The 18,469-nt window shown below is 40.2% G+C and overlaps 1 protein-coding gene across 2 annotated transcripts; it reads right to left on the bottom strand.

The window, feature by feature from the left end:
- Window positions 1–906: 906 nt before the first annotated feature.
- impdh2 (IMP (inosine 5'-monophosphate) dehydrogenase 2) lies at window positions 907–17,419 on the bottom strand. Of its 2 annotated transcripts, XM_083895182.1 has the most exons (15): window positions 16,999–17,419; window positions 15,979–16,027; window positions 14,792–14,893; window positions 14,527–14,601; window positions 13,168–13,374; window positions 12,361–12,448; window positions 11,324–11,523; window positions 10,569–10,659; window positions 10,270–10,365; window positions 7,686–7,757; window positions 3,755–3,898; window positions 3,362–3,506; window positions 2,535–2,678; window positions 1,353–1,436; window positions 907–1,258 (listed from the first exon to the last, which is right to left on the bottom strand). In XM_083895182.1, the coding sequence occupies exons 1-15, from the start codon at window positions 17,094–17,096 to the stop codon at window positions 1,237–1,239; spliced, it is 1,617 nt and encodes a 538-aa protein (XP_083751308.1). In that variant the 5' UTR covers window positions 17,097–17,419; the 3' UTR covers window positions 907–1,236. The 2 variants fall into 2 exon arrangements, with proteins under 2 accessions (XP_083751308.1, XP_083751309.1); XM_083895183.1 differs by lacking the exon at window positions 7,686–7,757.
- Between the last annotated feature and the right edge of the window lie 1,050 nt (window positions 17,420–18,469).

The raw sequence follows: 18,469 nt of genomic DNA, 5'->3' as shown, positions 1-18,469 counted from the left end.
TGAAAAGTTCATGCTACAGTGATATTCTACCACTGAACAATTGAACTAGTGCATTCAAAAGTTTAGAGAAGGTTAACTTAAGTTCACCTGTAAAGGTTATAGTGCATTTTAGGTGCATTCTGAAATTGAATCCAAAAGCCAAACATCCCTAACTTTTTGTGAGTAGTGTATATATATATATACATAAACTCACTACCTATGAAAAAGTATACCGAGAGCATAAATTAGAATTACAATTATTTTAAATAAAGTATTTATATTTACATTTATAAACAACTTAGTTCTAGAAAGATAAGTCAGGTGATAATGGACTTCAGGAAATGGGGAACTGCAAATCAAATTTTCATAAATTTCATTATGGCTTGAGAAGTACAAACATTTAGGATTAACTCGAAATGATCATCTTCCCTTTGAAGACAGAACACAGGTTTGTTTAGACGCTGCTGGCAGAGCTTTAGGTCTGATCCTTGATCTTGGATATAAAACATACAGTATATAAATCTTGTATTCGTCCTGTTTTAGAGGAGAAGGTGTCTGCAGATACTGCAAGCAAACCAAAATAGTTAAACGTTCAAAATTAAGGGAAGCACCATTTTCTGGGTGTGAATAAATCTTCCCCTAAAAGAACCATGTGGTGTGAGGCATCAAGGTGATGTGCTGCAACTATGGCATAGATCCATTAACATGCCTGACAACAGACTGACCAAACTGTGTGGAGGGTTTACAAATGACAATCGCTCTGTTGTGTACTTCTGTAGGATAATGCAAATCCCTCCCTTACAACACAACACATAACCAAAGCTACGGAGCTATTCCATCTTTAATTATTCTACGTGGCTCTGACACACACTCACTTTTTTTTTGCTCAGTACGAATTAAACATGAATACAGACGAACACTGAAACATGACGCATTTGACTCAATTTAATCAGGGTTTTTCAGAGCACTTTAAAAAAAAACAACAACAAATGAGCAGACAGACTGGAGACACATGCATTTTTGTTTTACCATTTGTTAGCAAAAGAATGAGGACGTTAAACGTGTTGTTTCAACAGATAAATCCTGCTCTAATCGCTCGATCAATCTCTTGAGGCGTCATCCTCAAGGATTGGAGACTTTTTTTCAGGCCCGTGTGTGGAGTGTGAATAAGATAAAGTCTGTTGTAGTTGTGGCGTTTGTTTGCATAATAATGTGTTGGAAATGTGCAAGATTTCCTCATCTTCAGGTTGAGCAGCTTCAAAACAGACGTTTCTCGTAACTGTGGGAGAGAGAGAGAGAGAGAGAAGATGAAGTGATATAATCACAGAACAGAAGAATTAAAGTGAATAGTTTTGAAGGAAAGGTGCATGTACCTGTGCAGGCCGTGGACTCCACCCTCCATCTGAGCTGACGCCGTTCTCTTTTCAAATTTCAGATCTCCTGAGTACATCATGGCTCTGCGAGGGGGAGGAACCAAACATGATGACACCACAACACTCTGACCATTATTCACAGATACGAGATATTAGTTTGTTTTACTTAAAACTGTAGTGCATGCTGTTATAAATATCCACAAATGTTGGCCTTAAAGGTGAATTATGTAATAAATCTAAAGCAAATGGCCATGAAATCCTGCAAATGTCACAGAGACTCAGGAGTAATGATCATATAACATTCTGAACTCACCAACAACAGCAACAGTACAGCCAAAATATAATATATATATATAATATTAAAAATACAATATCTTGCAGACTGCAAATCATGTGGCGCCACCTACCGCCGTCTACCAATCAGTGCAGTCAGAGTCTCGTCAACCACGAGTTGCCAGTTACGTCAAAAAACGAAACCTAAAAGACCTTGGTATTTTTAATTTGAATTCTGAAGCTCGAAATAATAAATTAAACCAAAGGCAAGGTTTATTAAAATAAACAACAAGTAACACTTTGACTCAAGTATTCATAATTTGGGAGTTTATTTCCAGGCGATTTTGGATATTATTTAGCACCAAGAGGAGCGTGTTTGCTGTCGAAAGATGCATAACCTCATGTGTACTTGTGGCCCTGAGACGATCTTGCAGGACGAGCATGGCTGCGCGTAGTTGTTTTTAACAAACGCGGGGAGGAAAATTAATACATTCATGCATACTTTTTGCAGTCAAACTCTATGGACAAAATGTAATAACTCATGAAATCGCAATTAAGACTTTTTAATACTTTTTAAGACCCTGCAGACACCCTGTAATAAAAGCTTGGAGTATGACTGAAAAAACAAGAAGTGCACGCAAAAAGTTTCCGAAAGTTATCTACTGCTCCACAAATACGGCAGTTTGATAGGATTGACACTTCTGGTGCCCACCGCCCCAGCGCTGCATTTACACAAACACTCCCTCAGTCAGGTCTGACTGAACCCATTTTCATGTGAAGAATGCAGCATAGAAATAATGCGGTACCGTCACCAGTCTGTCCTCATTCACATCCACCTCAGAAATAATTGACAAGTTCATTAAAATGCAATGAGACACTGATTGATTGATTGTGCGTGTGTGTCCTTACCTGAGCTGTGTGAGGCTCTTGGCACCAATGTCCTGACAGGAGTGCTGAATACCAGCCAGCAGGTAGGGAACAAACTTGTGGATGGAGCCTTTGTCTTGCACGGCTCCAGAAACACCCTGAGCAACTTTAATCTTATCGCTCTCACTGTGAGGAGGGGGAGCAAGGGGGCGGGGAAAAAGAGGTGAAAATGGTGATGAATCTGATGCCACAAAAAACACTTACAGATCATCTGTCTGTCACCGATATATCCGCAAATGGTGTACTGCCATCTAGAGGTTGGAAATAAACAAAGCCATTTGATACTGTTGTGATAAACACTTATTTACAAGAACAACTTGACGATGTCAGCCCCTCTGTCTTTTATCATTGGACTCACTGTTCCTCTCCTCAGCAGCCTCAGAAACTCTGAAAATAACTGAAATGAGGAAGTGTTGTCATCTGAGAAAAACTAGACTTGCCTATTAACATGTCGTGAGACCAGACTGGACCAACACTTGTGAGTCTGATTTATTATCAGAAAAGATGCCATGTAATTCTGTCATGTTTTACTGTTCTACGCAAATAAAACAAATGCAACTCAAATATCTTTAAATTATCATCCTTGAAACACAATGGAGAGTAGAAAACAATTTGTTAATGACGTGGTAATGCTCTTTTACATTTAAAATGTATTACACAGAGTTTAACTGACACAACGTGTGTATGTTATGCTTAAGCATGGCTTGAATAAACCTGGTGTAATAAACCTTTTTTAAGAGACAAACACTTTTAAACACTACACATAGTCAGGGTCATTTGCAAATTCAGATGATTTTTCTTATCTGTACCTGAAGTATCTGGTTTGGGAGCCCAAGTTTTTGTCCATTGCATCCAACGAACCCATGCCACGGTATTTCTTCAGCCTAATGCCGTCAGAGAAGAAATATTCACCTGGAGCTTCACTGGTGGCAGCAAGCAGAGAACCCATCATCACTGATGACAGAGACAGAGATTCAGGTTTGAAAGTTACACTCATAATAATGAGTGAAAGGCTTAAATGAGGTAATTGTGTTATCACAACTTTTATCCAAAAATCCTCTTGAATATTGATTAAAAAACACAGCAGGTGAAGACATAAGGGAAATCTATATGCTAAAACAAATACTTATTTAACATCATGCTCAAATATCTAAATCACAAACTTCCTGCCAAACCTGAAACGCTCACATTTCCTTCCATACCTGTGGATGCTCCCAATGCCAGAGCTTTAGCGATGTGCCCGACATTCTGGATGCCGCCGTCAGCGATGACCGGCACGCCGAAGCGCCGAGCGTACTCTGATACTTTATAGACAGCTGTGGCCTGGGGTCTGCCACATGCCAACACTGATGGAGAGAGAGAGAGAGAGAGAGAGAGAGAGAGAGAGAGAGAGAGAGAGAGAGAGAGAGAGAGAGAGAGAGAGAGAGAGAGAGAGAGAAGGATTAAATAACTACTGCCTTTACATTAACCATAGTCTTGCACTTTTGTATTAGAAATCTCCGTCTACAGAAAACAGAACTCGCAAGCCGTTTCATTCCATTATTATTGATAAAACTCGACTCTGACGGTTTGTCATTTTAGCCACATGAGAAATAGTAACTTGTAACATGAACACAGATGAACTCTGAAACATGAAATCACAGATATTTTAAATTAAACTGTGAGCAACTTGCATCACAATCTTGGTATCCAAGCACTATGTGAATTTTGTCGTGACATTTATTTAAGAAAGACTGAGGAAGTGAAACATGTCACATCAGCAGATAAATCCTGCCCCACATTAGAGGATTTTCAAATTCGACTTGATTTATTTTATTTTTTTCAAGTGGGAGACCACAGCCACAACGTACTTTGTAACTGATTATTAATGTTTCAACCTGAGACGACACAGACCAGACGATCCAGTTAAGACACCTAACAAGGACATAACACTAAGCATTTAATCAAACAATTTCAGGGAGGAGATTTCAGGGATTTGGGATCTCACAGAAACCTGCGTGATATAATGCAGGTTCAGAATATAAACAGACATGGAGCCGGACTGTTGGCATCATCAGTTAATAGCTGGTTTATGTGTGATGTTTTGTGCTTAGGAACGCAAAAAAACAGTGGATGAATGAAGTCATGGCTGAGAAAACAACTTGGCTTCTACAAGTTACAGTTCTAAACCAAAGTACGCAACATCCATTCCTGGTCAACTCGCTCTGATTGGTTATTGTGGGGTTCTGCTCATACCTCCAATGACTGTTCAGTCAGAAATATCAAGCATGTTTAATACCTTTACAGTTTTAAATTGGGAAGAGCGATAAGCTTCTGTTAACCCTAACCCCTCACACTACAGTATCATTTGGCCAGATAATCTGTTCAAATCAGCCTAAAATCGGCCAAAGGGCCAGATCAGGACTAAAATCTAGTCAATTATCCTCGAGTGAAGAGCAGGTTTCTCCTCAAGAACCACTTTCAAGGGTTTGAGACTTTTTCAGGCCAAGTTCCCTCAAATTCAGAAATGCAGTAGTTTGGTTACAGTACTAAAAACCTTTGAAAACAAATACAAAAACATATAAACTAAAGGCTCCACTCAGACTTTGTAGTAACAAATGGCTATGGCAAATCACCCAGGGAGGGGAGGATGGGCTTAAATGTGTCTTGGTGAGACATTGGCATCAGCACATGTAAAACTATGTGGTTGCATGCGTTGCAGACCACTTTGGGATGTGGTTCAAATGATTGGATGCATTGGGGTCCATTTACACATTAAGTTAGAGCTGTAGATATGCATTTGTGATAGGATCACTCAGGATGAACGTTAATACCAGATCTGAAAGAAGTCAAACAGAAGTTTGCATAATGTATAAACAAAGAAAACAGCTGTGGTGTTGGTGTTTTTTTTTTGCCTTCTCACAGTAAATTAACTCTGTATTAGGTGAGTGATAGAGATTTTTATTTATTAATTTTAAAAAATGCATCTGAGGGAGACACGCACATGCAGACATAGCCAGTAGATTGACTACTATTACTTAAAAAAAATGCATCAGTCTAATATCAGTCTAACTGACTGTAAACAACCTATGTATATCCAGGTCTAAGATCAAAAACCTTCAAAGCTTTGATCAGCTCTCAAATGTAGAAATCTCGATTAATTCCAGGAATGCCTGTCCATCTGAATGTTCATCAGATAAATGGCAAGTGACCTACAAAGGGCAGTGTGTGCAACGCTGACTTTGGCGTTGTTTGAGTAAATAATGCAAGAGAACTGGGTGCTGCACTCATTTTCATCACTTTCAAGGACCTGTGGAAACCCTGAAGATCCAAAGCTAGATCTCAAAATGTACAACAAACACTGCCATTCAACTGATTCCACCTTGTTCTTTTAAGTTTTCAACCCATCAAGCAAAGGACAGTGATGTTCATTCACAAAGAGCCAACAAGCAGATACTGCCCTCTTCCTATTTTATGCTCGGGAGTGTTTTTTCTTCCTGGCAACTCAGGGCTGCATCATCTCCAAAATAGTTATGTCATGTATGATGTTGCATTATCATCATAGATGGTACACGGAAAACCCTGCCATTTTGAGATCATGGTGGAGTTAAATATGTTGAAGCGTTAATAGACGGCAATAGCTCTATGTTCAAGTCTCGTGTCCAGAAATATTAGTTGAGAAATAAAGGCATCTAACAAAAAGAGAAAAAAGCTGTAGAGATACAAAAATCACCTCATCTTATTACAGTGTCTCAGCTGTGATGCTGTGATTCTGTTCAGACTGAGCGCGCGTGCACGCACACACACTCAACTGTCCTGAGCTGGACTGCAGCCATAATTGCTACCGCTGCTGAAACATGTTTCATCAAATTGTCAAAAATTAAAAAAAAGAAAAATGTATTCTAGGTAATGGGGGCGGGACTAGATAAGCCTTTGCTTCTCCCACTTTCCCTTTTGGTCATGTGTATGAATTAAACTGATGATGTGTGCTGATGTTGATTTAACTGTCATGCCTGAAATAAACAAATAAATAAATAATTTCTCAGTTTATTGATTGAAATGTGAAAAATGTTAATTTGGTGTTTCCCAGTTCTTCAATGAGTTGTTTTAATTATAAAATTATAATAGGCTCAAAATGATTACTCGATTGTGAAAACAGTTGGTGATTTACTAATTGATTAATGAAACACTGCAGCCCCACACAGGTGTATGCAGGTGGGCCACAGTACGAGGTCTAAACTGCCTATTACAAAGTTGTCTGAAGACATGAATAAGATGAATAAAGAAATGTACAAATGTTGAAGCTTCAATTAAGCTGCCACCAAAAAAAACAAAAAAAAAAACATAGCTGTCTGTTCCAGCCAGCCCATGAGCATTAATACCTCAGCTCTACAGAGTCTCTGGCTGCAGGCTTCACCTTTAAGCCACTCTCTACCTTTGCTCATTCCACTGTCACGTTAGGAATGGATTCGATTTGATCATGACTTCCTGGTTTGGTGCCATCACACGTCTGATCCAGCCACGTAATTGTGACGTATTTTAGTTTCGTTACTGCTGTATTTTCATTCCAAAATCTGAATAATGAACAGACGCGAAAGAGAAGGAAAATGAGACGGATCGCGGACAGTGAGGGGACGAGCAGATTCATGCAGTCTTTGTTAACTAGAGAAGCAGAAGTTAAGCTTCTTCTTCTGGAGTTAACACTGCGCATGTCAAAATAGTCCATTCCGACTTAATGCTTGAACTGTGTGTATGCACACCACAATCAGGTAATTGTGCATCCATGTAAACAAAGGAATTGTAAATTCCAATTGTAACAAATTTTTTCTGAATTAAGACATTTTGCACATGTAAATGATTGACGCATGACCAATAGTATTCATAAGCAAATCGAATGATACGATAGGTACAACAGATGGAGGATCCACTCAGGATGATTGACATTAATGTGGACATGGGAACTGGCAAACTCCAAAACCCAGAACACCTAATGCCAGCTCTCAAAACCAAACAATCCATCTTCCACTACTTCTAATAAAGCAAAGCTGTTAACCATTCAGTGCAGCAGGCTGTGGAGTGAGAGGGAGTTGGGTGTTTCACACTGTGATATTTGGAGCCAATAAGAGCCCAGCACAGGCCAGAGGGCAGACTTACTGCTGTATCCAGTAACAGAAGTTGGGGTTTTGGGGCTGTGGAGCTCTAATGCTGGTGGTACACTGAGGGGAGCTGGACATGGACAAACAAAAAACATGAAGGTTGGAGGGTAGGAGAGAGGATTTAAGGGACAACAGAAAGTATGGAAGAAGAAGGGAATGAGGTAGGAAGGACAACAAGACGAAGATGACAAGAATGAAGAAAAGTAAGCACAAGAAAATTAAGAACAAGAACTGATGATCTGAAATGAATCTATAAAAGATCAACTGACCTAAAGAAGAAGAGCCAGATCTTCCACTACGCCTTTTAAATCATAACCATCCATTTTCTACTGCTTTATCCTGCACAAGAAGGTGGCGGGAGGCACTGTGCCAATCTCAGCTGACATAAAGCGATAGGCAGGGTACACATGGACAGTTAAGCCAGTCCATCACAGAGACACACAGAGACAAACAACCATTCACTATCACACTTACGTTCAATTTAGTGTGTCCAATTACCAAATCCCCATATTTCATGTTTTTGGACTGTGGGAGGAAACCGGAGAAAACCCACGCACCCACTGGGAGAACATGATTTTAACATTCAAAACGTAATTTTCTGCAGACAACACAAACTGCACAATTTAAGTTTGTGGATTGTCATAAAAAACCATGAGGTGATCACAGCTGAACCCCAGGCAGATGACACTTGTGCTCTTAAGCAAACTGCATGACTAACAAAGGTAATCAGTTAATAGATTTCTGTAATGACAGCAGCCACACCATCCAACGTATCACAGACAGAATGTCAATCAACCATCACAGAGGGCTCAGTGCTCCAATCTTAGCTTCCTGAAGCATCCTGCAACTTGCACCGTCTTGCTTTATAAACACAATACAAAGATAAAACACACTGTGCCCATAAACCTTTCCGTCAAGCTGACGCAAATGTCATATCCAGGGTTTAGATCAGAAAGCAAACTCGAAGCTTCCCACCCTCACTCCTAAGGCCTGGTTCACACCAAACATGTCATGTGTGCTTTGCTTTTCAGTTCCGTCATCTATCTATAAATTCCAGGAACGTCCGTGTGTCTGTTATTCGCATATCTCCCGATTGTCCGATTGATTTCAAATTTGACAGGTGTCTTGCTACAGTTATGAGTAAGTGCCACTTGTTTGAATAAGTAATGCAAAAGATATCGTTAAATATATCAGTAAAAGTAGCACACATTGGCTTTCGCCGCTCTACTTCAGTCACTCCCCCTTTCACTCACACAGCACTGACAGGACAAGGCACCCGACCCAGCAGGTTCAGAGGAAGCTTCTTTCCTGCAGTTGTCACCCTACTGAACTCTGGCTCTCGAGCTCTAGTCCCGGTGACAACCAACCATGTAGTTAAATTTTCCATATTTATTGCATGCCATTATGCTAGTATCAGTATTTTCCTTCTACCATAAAGAAATAAAAATGTCACTGAACTTTTGCGGTGTAACAGTAACAATGAGCACTCAAACACACCAAACCAACAATTACAAAAAATACACAAAAACAGATTTTGCACAAGCACTGCACTAGTGTTTTTCATTTCTGCACCCATGTTCAGAGATTAGAATGTTCACACTGCACACATCTCACACGAGCGAGCCGTGCAGCTCAGGCACTTCTACTTTTAGTTTCCACACGCCTGGCGTGCGTGGTTTTGAGCAAAACAGACAGCGAGAAGATCTGTTGATAGTGATAATGACCTTCTACCACACCTCTCACTGTAGTTTTAGCGTCTCGGCTGAATCTAAGGCCCACTTTACATTACGCTTTTTGCGACAGCGGCGAAATTTACCGATGTCGCGACATCTTTAGACACACCGCCCGGAAATCTGGCAGGACACCCGCGGCGCTTCCTGCAAGTGAGCTGTGGCTGCATTTGTGACTTTGCCTCTGAAAGTTTCTTTTGCGTTGATTTCCTCCCTTCAGATGTCTCTCCATTTTTTTACGAATACAAATATTTTTATTTTATTTCTGAATTGAAACTGGAACTTTGGCAGAAAAGTTAATCAAAAGACACCTGAAGAATTGAGAGAAAAAAAAGGAAAAGCCCATCCCGGATATCCACATTCCACAAGAAGCTCCTTCTAACTTCGCATGTTCCACTAGTAGAGTAGAAATCTAGCCAAAATGTTATATACCCTGTAAAAACATTCAGTAAATTGTACAGACAGTGGGACTACGACAGCAGGAATTCTCTTTACACAGGGTTCCCGCTGTCGCCAAAAGCGTAATGTAAAGTGGGCCTAAATACATGAAAAACTCTCTTCCTCTCTCTCCCCGTCTGAGTAAACAAAAATCATATAACATTTTCTACCCATTCAGAAAGTGACGCCATAATCACATTTGTGGTGTGAGAAGATGAGCGAGGGAAACACAGCAGACACTCGGCCAGGGTAAATGCACGCGCAGGAGCACAGGCGTGTGAAGTGAGTATAATGCTTTTGCCCTTCGCCACATCAAGTAACCACATTAGAGGAGCCACACTGGCTGCTTTGAGGCTGGTGAAGCAGTTAGTGAGGGCTGGTGGTGTTTGTTGAGTAAGCTCGTCAGTCACTAACCCTCCTGTGTGATGCAGATGGAGCCGCTGCCCATCCCCACCCTCAGTGCGTCTGCTCCTGCGTCGATGAGATTCTTAGCTTGAGCTGCAGTAACCACTGCAACAGACAGAGGGAGACTCTAAGAAGGGATCAAGGAAACCCAGAAACCTTGCCGGCTGATAAACACTCATGGTTTTAATAAATCTCATAAAAAGTGCGCACTATTCTATCATACTGTAGAATTCTTATTTTGACTATGTAATACTGCTTAAATCCATGTTGTGTAATGTATATTGGCGAGTGTAGTGTAGTGTAGTTACCATTTCCTCCAATGACCTGTAGATGGGGGAACTTTTCTTTGATATATTTTATCATGTTAATCTGGAAGATCGAGTTGCCCTGAGATGAGTCCTGAAGGTAGAGAAGGAGCACATTTCAGTCGCCACATTTACATGCACAGTTTAGTCCAACTAGGCTGTAGTCCAACTAAGACAGACAACGGGAAAAACTTGCATAGTCCGAGTATACACAAGGAGGGGAATATATATGCATTTGCCATGGACTAGAGCTGAACAATTAATCAAAATTATATCAAAATCACAATACAGCATACAGTAATTTTCAAATCGCAGGAGGCCCGATATTTATTAAAGCCAAAATATGTCAAAATATAATTTTAGATTCATTATTGTCTTGATATACATGTTATTCTACAGACTGAACATGTTTGTTTCTTACAGATCTGCACAAATATAAGCCAATGATCCTTTTAAATATGTTTTTCGAATGAATGAGAAAAATATTAAATAAATACAAAAAAAGAAAAAAATCACAATTTCCTCGGATATCGCAAATCATATCGCAATCACAATTCCTGTCAAAATAATTAGATAATTTATAATTAGATATTTATTCAAAATCGCCCAGGGTCCTCCCAGTGAGCCGAGCCTGACAACAGTCCGTCTGTGTGCAATATACATGCATGGAAAAAATCTGAGCATAATCCGATAAATTTCATCATCATTGTAAATCTGTTTTTATAACCTGCCATAAATAAATAATAAATTGTCCTTACCAATACTACCACATCCACCCCGCTTTGCACCAGCAAATCCAATCTGTACTTGTCATCGTTGTGGGTGCCGATGGCTGCGCCACAAAGCAGTTGTTTACGTGGATCTTTGGAGGCCAGAGGAAAGTCTCTGTTCTTTTTCAGGTCTGTGCGAGCGATGATGGATACCAGCGAGCCTTCTTCATTTACTATGGGAAGTTTTCCTGCAGGGAGATTCAAACAGGCTCAGACTGGGAGTGTTTCAATGCACAGTCAAGTCAATCTACAGTTCTAGCTTGTACAAGTGCAGATGGTTCAGTGGTCAAATCCAATGCAGCATTAGTGACTTTCAAATCAAAGTATAATTAAATACTATTTTAACATTATTACTTGTCTTTTAGCATATCAGGTGAAAAATAAAAGGCACCCCTAAAACAAAAAGATAAAAGCACTATAGTTGCACATACATTTTATAACTTAAGTCTTACAAGTGTAAATTATATTGAAGTGTGTTCATCTTTTTTTCCTTCTTTACTGAAAACTCTTTACTCTGATTAAAACTGCTGCCGACATTTCTCTTTTCACATCACACCATTTTTCCCTCCTCGCTCATCATCTTTCTCGGTACTGTCTCACTCACTGTGTACAAACAAGGAGTGCGCGTCTGTTTACCTTTAATCATGCCAAAATGTAGTTTTAACTACTGCTCTGTAATCACCTGCACATCTGCTGCTGCAAATATTTCACAATAAAAGCCTTGCTGAAAAGAGAATGGATTCAGGGAACTGATATGACAGAAAGCTTTTACTGTGAAACAAGAACAGAATGTGTTGCGTGTGTGGCATATGTGACAGATACAGATGTTGAAACTATGAATATAAAAGATAATTATCCATTGTCTGTACTTGCCATGAAATCTAAAAAATAGACCAAGAGCTTTGTTCTCAAGGAAAGAAGAGCAGTGCAGTTCACTCGATTCAGACATAAATGAGAAATATCTCACACGCATCCATTGTGGACCCAAATCACTGATGTGATTGGCTCAGTGTTATTTCACTCACCTTTCTTACTCCTCTGGAGGATTTCATTGGCTTCTGTCAACGTCACTCCAGCATGAGCAACCACTAGGTCCTCTCGCCCTGTCATGACCTGTGAAGATGGTGACTTGTAAACGTGTATTCCTAAGGTTTTTGGGCACTTTGAGCACTATCAAGTTTATTATCAAGTTTACTGGTTATATAAATTCTTAGCTGATGAATGCATCTTCAGTTTGACAAAGCAGTGTTCGAATTAACCCGTGACATTTGGGGGAGCCCTATTTTCAGGTGGCACAACTTCTAAACATGTCAAATGCACACACGTGTGTGGAAGTGAGAGGCAGCACAGTAATTTTGAGTACTATGAAAACTGACTGTAATTTCCCTACCGTCTTACAACAACAGTAGGAACCATAACAACTTTCCAGTCAAATCAAGTGGCTGAACAAACTCAGTGAAGAGAAGTTCAAGAGGGAACACAACCGTAAAATAAACGAGCGAATAAACACATATAGATAAATTTGACTATTATTAGCCCATTCTTTCAGGAACCTCATTGAGCAGAAAGTCTGTTAGCTGTGACACAAAAATGGACAATGTTTCAGAGCTCCCCCTCAATGTCTCAAAGTAGACTTTCAGTGAAGGTTGTGTCCTATTCAGAGGAGCCGATCTCCCTTTCGTTCCCCCGTAATTTTAAACCTTAAAGTTAAGTTCCTTGATTGTACTTTTGTGTTCACCCTTTAATGCCATGGTTTCTGTAGTCACCTCTGGAAAGATAAGGTGCAATATTTAACCCAAGAGACAGAATGTATACGTTTAAACTCCATCTACCTCACTAAGTGGCAGGTTGTGGTCCTCATCCTTCAGGAAATCTATGTCTCTAGAGGAAATGATGCCCACCAGCTTGCCACCCATTTTGCCATTGTCTGTGATGGGGATGCCACAGAAGCCATGACGAGCCTTGGCCTGGAAGACGTCTCGTACACGCTCGTTGGGACTCATCACCACAGGGTCTGTGATGAAGCCCTGCTCATATCGCTACAGGAGGGAAAGAGAGAGGGAGGGAGGAGGTGAGGAAAAGGAGGGTTGGGATGAAAAGGAGTTTTAAAAAAATGGGGGGTAAATAAGAGAGCTGTTGTAGGAAAACATCACTGCCTACAGCAGAGGAGCAAAGGGTGCTGGGTAAAATATAGTTCAACTGGTTAAATCTACAGCCAAAGTGACTAAAAGGACAAAACAAGCACAAGAGAAAAGAGTAAGCGAGATAAAGATACACATATATGACATTGGGGCTATCACCGTTTGCTCAAAATTTGACATATTTCGAAAGTGAAGTGGAGCTGAAATTACGTGCTCAAAACGCAGGCTAATAGACCGTAGAATCCAGCAGAGGTTGCACATAAGGTTTACCAAGGATTGTAAATAAAATGGGTAGGTAATTCTGTCAAATGATTCCATTTTAGTTAACAGTTGTTGGAACTTTCTGCAGTTGTCATTTCCCACTCCAGAAGTGTTAATTCCATCCTTTTTGAAAGTATAAATACTTGAAAAAAATACACTGACAGCACTATTAATGGAGAAACAAATAATATAAGTCATAAAGTCATTAAAACTCTGCTGTTTTCCAGTGTGTTAGGGGAGCAGCATCAGTTGCATGTGGGTGAGTTCAATTTATTTCAACAAGTTATGGGTCATAAATTTGATTGAACTTGATTTGTGTTCAGCGAGAGCCCTCCATGACAAGAGTGTTGAGGGAAGTCACGACACTGAGAAAGATGTGAGGCTGAGAGAGAAGGCACAGGTGAAGAAAATAACAAAAAAAACCTCAACAATGAAAAAGATTGATGCAGGGCTGGACAACACATATCTAAGATGTCATCGAATCATTATCAACTGTGATGATGACTTTTCCTGGTTTAAAAAGATATACTCGTATGTATTTTATTGAATACACAACAAACGGAATCACAAAATCATATTAAAAAAAAGTCACTTAAGCTTTATACCGTGAAATTTATGGACCCGCGACCTGTCCAGGGTGTACCCTGCCTTTATCCCTATGTCAGCTGTGATTGGCACAGCACGCCCCCACGACCCTCATGTGGAGGATAAAGTGGTAGAAGATGGATGGATGGATTATATTTTCAAAATAAAATAAGGGGGAAAAACATTGACATTCATCTATATTACCTTGACTTTGCGAACTTCATTGGCCTGGAATTCTGGAGTGCAATTGTGATGGATGAAGCCAATGCCACCTGTCAGCTGGGGAGACAATGATTCAGTGTCTGTGTGGTGACACGCAGACAAACTAAGGTTCATTCATGTCATTCAATTAATTCATTGCTTAACATCCAATGCATGAGAGAATGTGGTCCGTGATTTACATAATTGGAAATGGAGAATAAGGGAGCAGAACTGGGTCTCAACAACGTGTTGTGTGTGTCACACTTACTGCCATTGCAATGGCCATGTTGGCTTCTGACACCGTGTCCATGGGAGAGGAGACGAATGGAGTCTTCATGGTGATTGTTTTAGTGAGAGCTGATGTCAGGTCCTGTATTAAAAAACATACACAAATTCAACATTTTAATCTTCAACCATGCACTTCATCTTTCAGTGATACCAACACTTCATGTCAAGTAAAGTAAATATTTGATTGCCTCAGGGTCCTGATTTGTGTCATAGTTTACTTTACAGGGTCAATGTGACATCTGTGATTGTACGTATGAGAAGTTATGTTCCAACTCCATGTGACAAAACGATTGTATCCAGTGTTTATTAGTCCAAAAACATCCAGATATGGGGATTAGGCAAATTGGACACTCTAAATTGACCATTGGTGTGAATGTGAGAGTGGACTGTGATGGACTGGCAACTTGTCCAGGGTGTACACCACCTCTCGCCCTATGTCAGCTGGGATTGCCCCGCGACCCTCATGTGGAGGATAAGCAGTAGACGATGAATGCAAGATAAACATTCTGTACTTTCATGATTTGATACCAACAGTCAATTGGACACGACATGCACAGGCACAGGCTTGACTTCAGAATAACACTGCCAAACTTCATTGGGACACCTCAAAATGTTCCCTTGTAAATACATTATATATGCTGCTTTGACCATATTTTAATCATGTTTATGTCAATGGCAACAAGTACAAAATGAGTCACAAACAAACTTGTGTGTGTCCACATACTTTGCTTTATTTAATTCATGATCAGAAAAGAGCACAACAGTGAAGAGAAGCACCGAGTGCCCATAGGTACAGCCATTATGTGGTTATAGTATATTTAAAGCAGACAAGTTCTTATTTGTGATTGAAAATGCAGTGTTTACAAACAAACATCTTCATATACTCTCATAGATCACAATTAATATGTGTAACAACAAGCAGCTCAATTTATTAAAAGCATCTTGGTTAATGACACCAATTAGATATCATAATAAAGACAGACATCCGTCTAAAACTATTATTGTGCTTCTAAACAATAGAATTATATTTTAAGAATCACATTCATGTTAGTTCAGGGTTAGTGAAACGTACAAGTGAAAGTACCAGGAACAAAAACAAAGTATGGCAAGCCTTAATCCATTGAATTCTGGGAATGTTAGGGTCTTAGTAAATCTATTACAACTCACCACTTGATCCGCTGTGAAGTCGATATAACCTGGAAGAATGAGGAAGTCACTGAGGGAGAAACAAGAGAAAATAATAAGGTTTGCCCAACATAAACACATCAAGGTCCTCAGAAAACAAATGATGTGGATCATGTATCAGGACACAGCAATTATGTTTTAGTAAATATTTTCCAGATCAGAAATCTAAAACCAAAAGGGGCATTCAAGGACGAAAATGACGCAAGTGACTCAGCACACTACCAACATGGATTTCTTTTTTGAGAATCCTTAGAACTTATCACATTACAGTTTGAGGACCTGTGTAACATGTTACTGCTACATACAAGGTATGATCAGTGCTGGTGCCGGAATCACAGTGAGGGTCATGTGACAGCAAGACCAGAGAGAGAGAGACAAGAGGAACAGGCTTGTGTGTGTGAGCCAGGGCCTATATTTGGGACCAGTGTGTGTGCAGAAGGAATGTCACTGCCCCAATTCCAAGAGACTGTGATCCAAATGACATTTTTTTCCCTTTCTAGACCAGGCATGAACAAGACAAAAAAAAGATATACTATCTGTAGGTTAAGTTCAGAGCAGTCATAACTTCACTACTGCTACAACCATAACCATCTTGTGAACTAACGTACACTGACCATGTGCTCACAATTAAAACGCGGGACTGGAATAAGTGAAAAGCAGATCATAAAAGTTGTTCAATAAACGTTTATTTAAAATGGAGATATCTGGTGGTGATACTGCGGATTGTAACTGCTAGGTCAGGGAACAACGTTGACCTTGACATAAAATAAAAATCATGTTTACTTCTCTGGTTTATCATTTAGGGCTGTTGCAGAAATACAGCATATCCCCGGTAGCACACGTTTGAAGCCGGACACGCTTCAGTCTGATCATGGCTAATGTGTTCTTCGGCTTCTGGGTCAGCTCTATTTAGTTTGGTGGTGTTGCCCAATTAGTTAGCACGTTATACCATGTCATTGGGGTGCGCCTAAACAGGTTAGCTCGGTTCTCGGTAGACATTACTTGTAGGTGAGCCCGTCTCCTCCGGTGAAGAGCTGTTGTCCTGATAAACCGTCGTCGGGGACGTAGCTGGTCTGCCCGCTGATCAGATAGTCCGCCATGGCTTTCAAATGTGCACCGACTGTTCAGTCTGTCAATAATACACCAACTCCACACACGCTGCGGTAGCAACGAGTGAACTCAAACACACAGAGGCCCGGGAACAGACACCGAGAACTTTCTTCCCTTTACTTCACCGTCTGTCCGTCCGTCCTCCTGCTCCGCGAGCTGCGAAGAAAATGCAGACGCCCGCAGAGTGACCGAGTTACCGCCACGAACTGGGCACAAGCGAGTCGGTGCCTTACTGAAAGTCTAGAAGCACCAGGTCGAAAAGCGTGTCCCCCTTTTCTGTAGCTTCTCTCATCTGGCCGCACACGTGCGCTATTCCCGTCGGACCGCGGCGTTACTGACGCATACGTCACATCCGGTCGTCCCGCCCCCCTCATTTTAATATTGGCTGAAGCCAAAATCTCTCCGTCCAAAAACGTAGCATTTCATAAGATACAGGCAAGGCAGTTTGTATTAATCTCCCAGTTTTTTAATACAAATCAAATATTAACTAATGTAAATAAAAAAAGAGAAATATTAAAACAACAACAGAGATATGGTTGATCAATACAACGTTAAAATAAATACAATCAATTTGCATACTCTGCCGCAAATCTCATTTCCTCTGTAGACATTTAGACTGTGTTGATGTTAATGAGATGTCTTATTTAACATAAAAACAAATGTTAAAGGAATAAAACTCAATATAAACTGAAAAAAACATATTTAAAAATAAATAAACAGGCCCATGGAATGATGGGTGGATTTCCTAAAGTGACATCAATGAGTACAATTGGATTTTTAGAAATAATGAAACTGCCATGTAGAGTCAGGGTCAGTATGGCTCCGATATCAAACTGATATCGGAGCTGTTCAAACTGTTTTGGGTAGAATCTACTCTAGATTTGAATTTTCTGCTTTTATTAATTTGTTTGATATTTGTTGATTTTACTTTGTAAGGACAAAGTATTTTCCTGCACTCTTTGCTTATTGGTTTGTTTCGAGTTACACTGAGGTACTATTTTGAAAGTTGGTGTTAAAAAAAAAAAGGTGTAGAAGGTGGTGAGGTGTAAAAAAAAAAGGAAGAAAAAAAAGCACTCATTCTCATGAAGAGGCTTCATCTGAAAAGAGCATCACTGTCCTTCTCTGGAGTGAACACTAGAGGGTGAATTTTTACCCACACACCATGCGCCTGTGTAACAGTGAACCTCGGTCTCTTCCACACATAAGGTCATGCAGAGTTGTAGGGCAGTTAATGCAGTCTTGGCACACAGTTACGTCTAACTATATTTAGCTGCAGCTGACACACCAGACCCTGCATCAAATAAGTTGCCAATCTTAGGTCAGAGGTGACCTGGGGTTCTGCAGCAGGAACCACTGACGAGAA

This window comes from Microchirus variegatus (genome assembly GCF_963457635.1).
Source record: "Microchirus variegatus genome assembly, chromosome: 9".
NCBI classification, from domain to species: domain Eukaryota; kingdom Metazoa; phylum Chordata; class Actinopteri; order Pleuronectiformes; family Soleidae; genus Microchirus; species Microchirus variegatus.
The sequence above is the reverse complement of the archived record's forward strand: the minus strand, read 5'-3'. Positions and strand labels throughout refer to the sequence as shown.

What these genes read in the sequence shown, in the direction of transcription:
- impdh2 (XM_083895182.1), bottom strand. Translation starts at nt 17,096, where the DNA reads ATGGCGGACTATCTGATCAGCGGGCAGACCAGCTACGTCCCCGACGAC. An exon ending in TTCTGTTACTGGATACAGCA is followed by an intron (nt 3,899 to 7,685) that starts GTAAGTCTGCCC and finishes TCTCTCCATCAG; the next exon opens with TGTTGGCATGTGGCAGACCC. An exon ending in GGAGTCCACGGCCTGCACAG is followed by an intron (nt 1,259 to 1,352) that starts GTACATGCACCT and finishes TCTCTCCCACAG; the next exon opens with TTACGAGAAACGTCTGTTTT.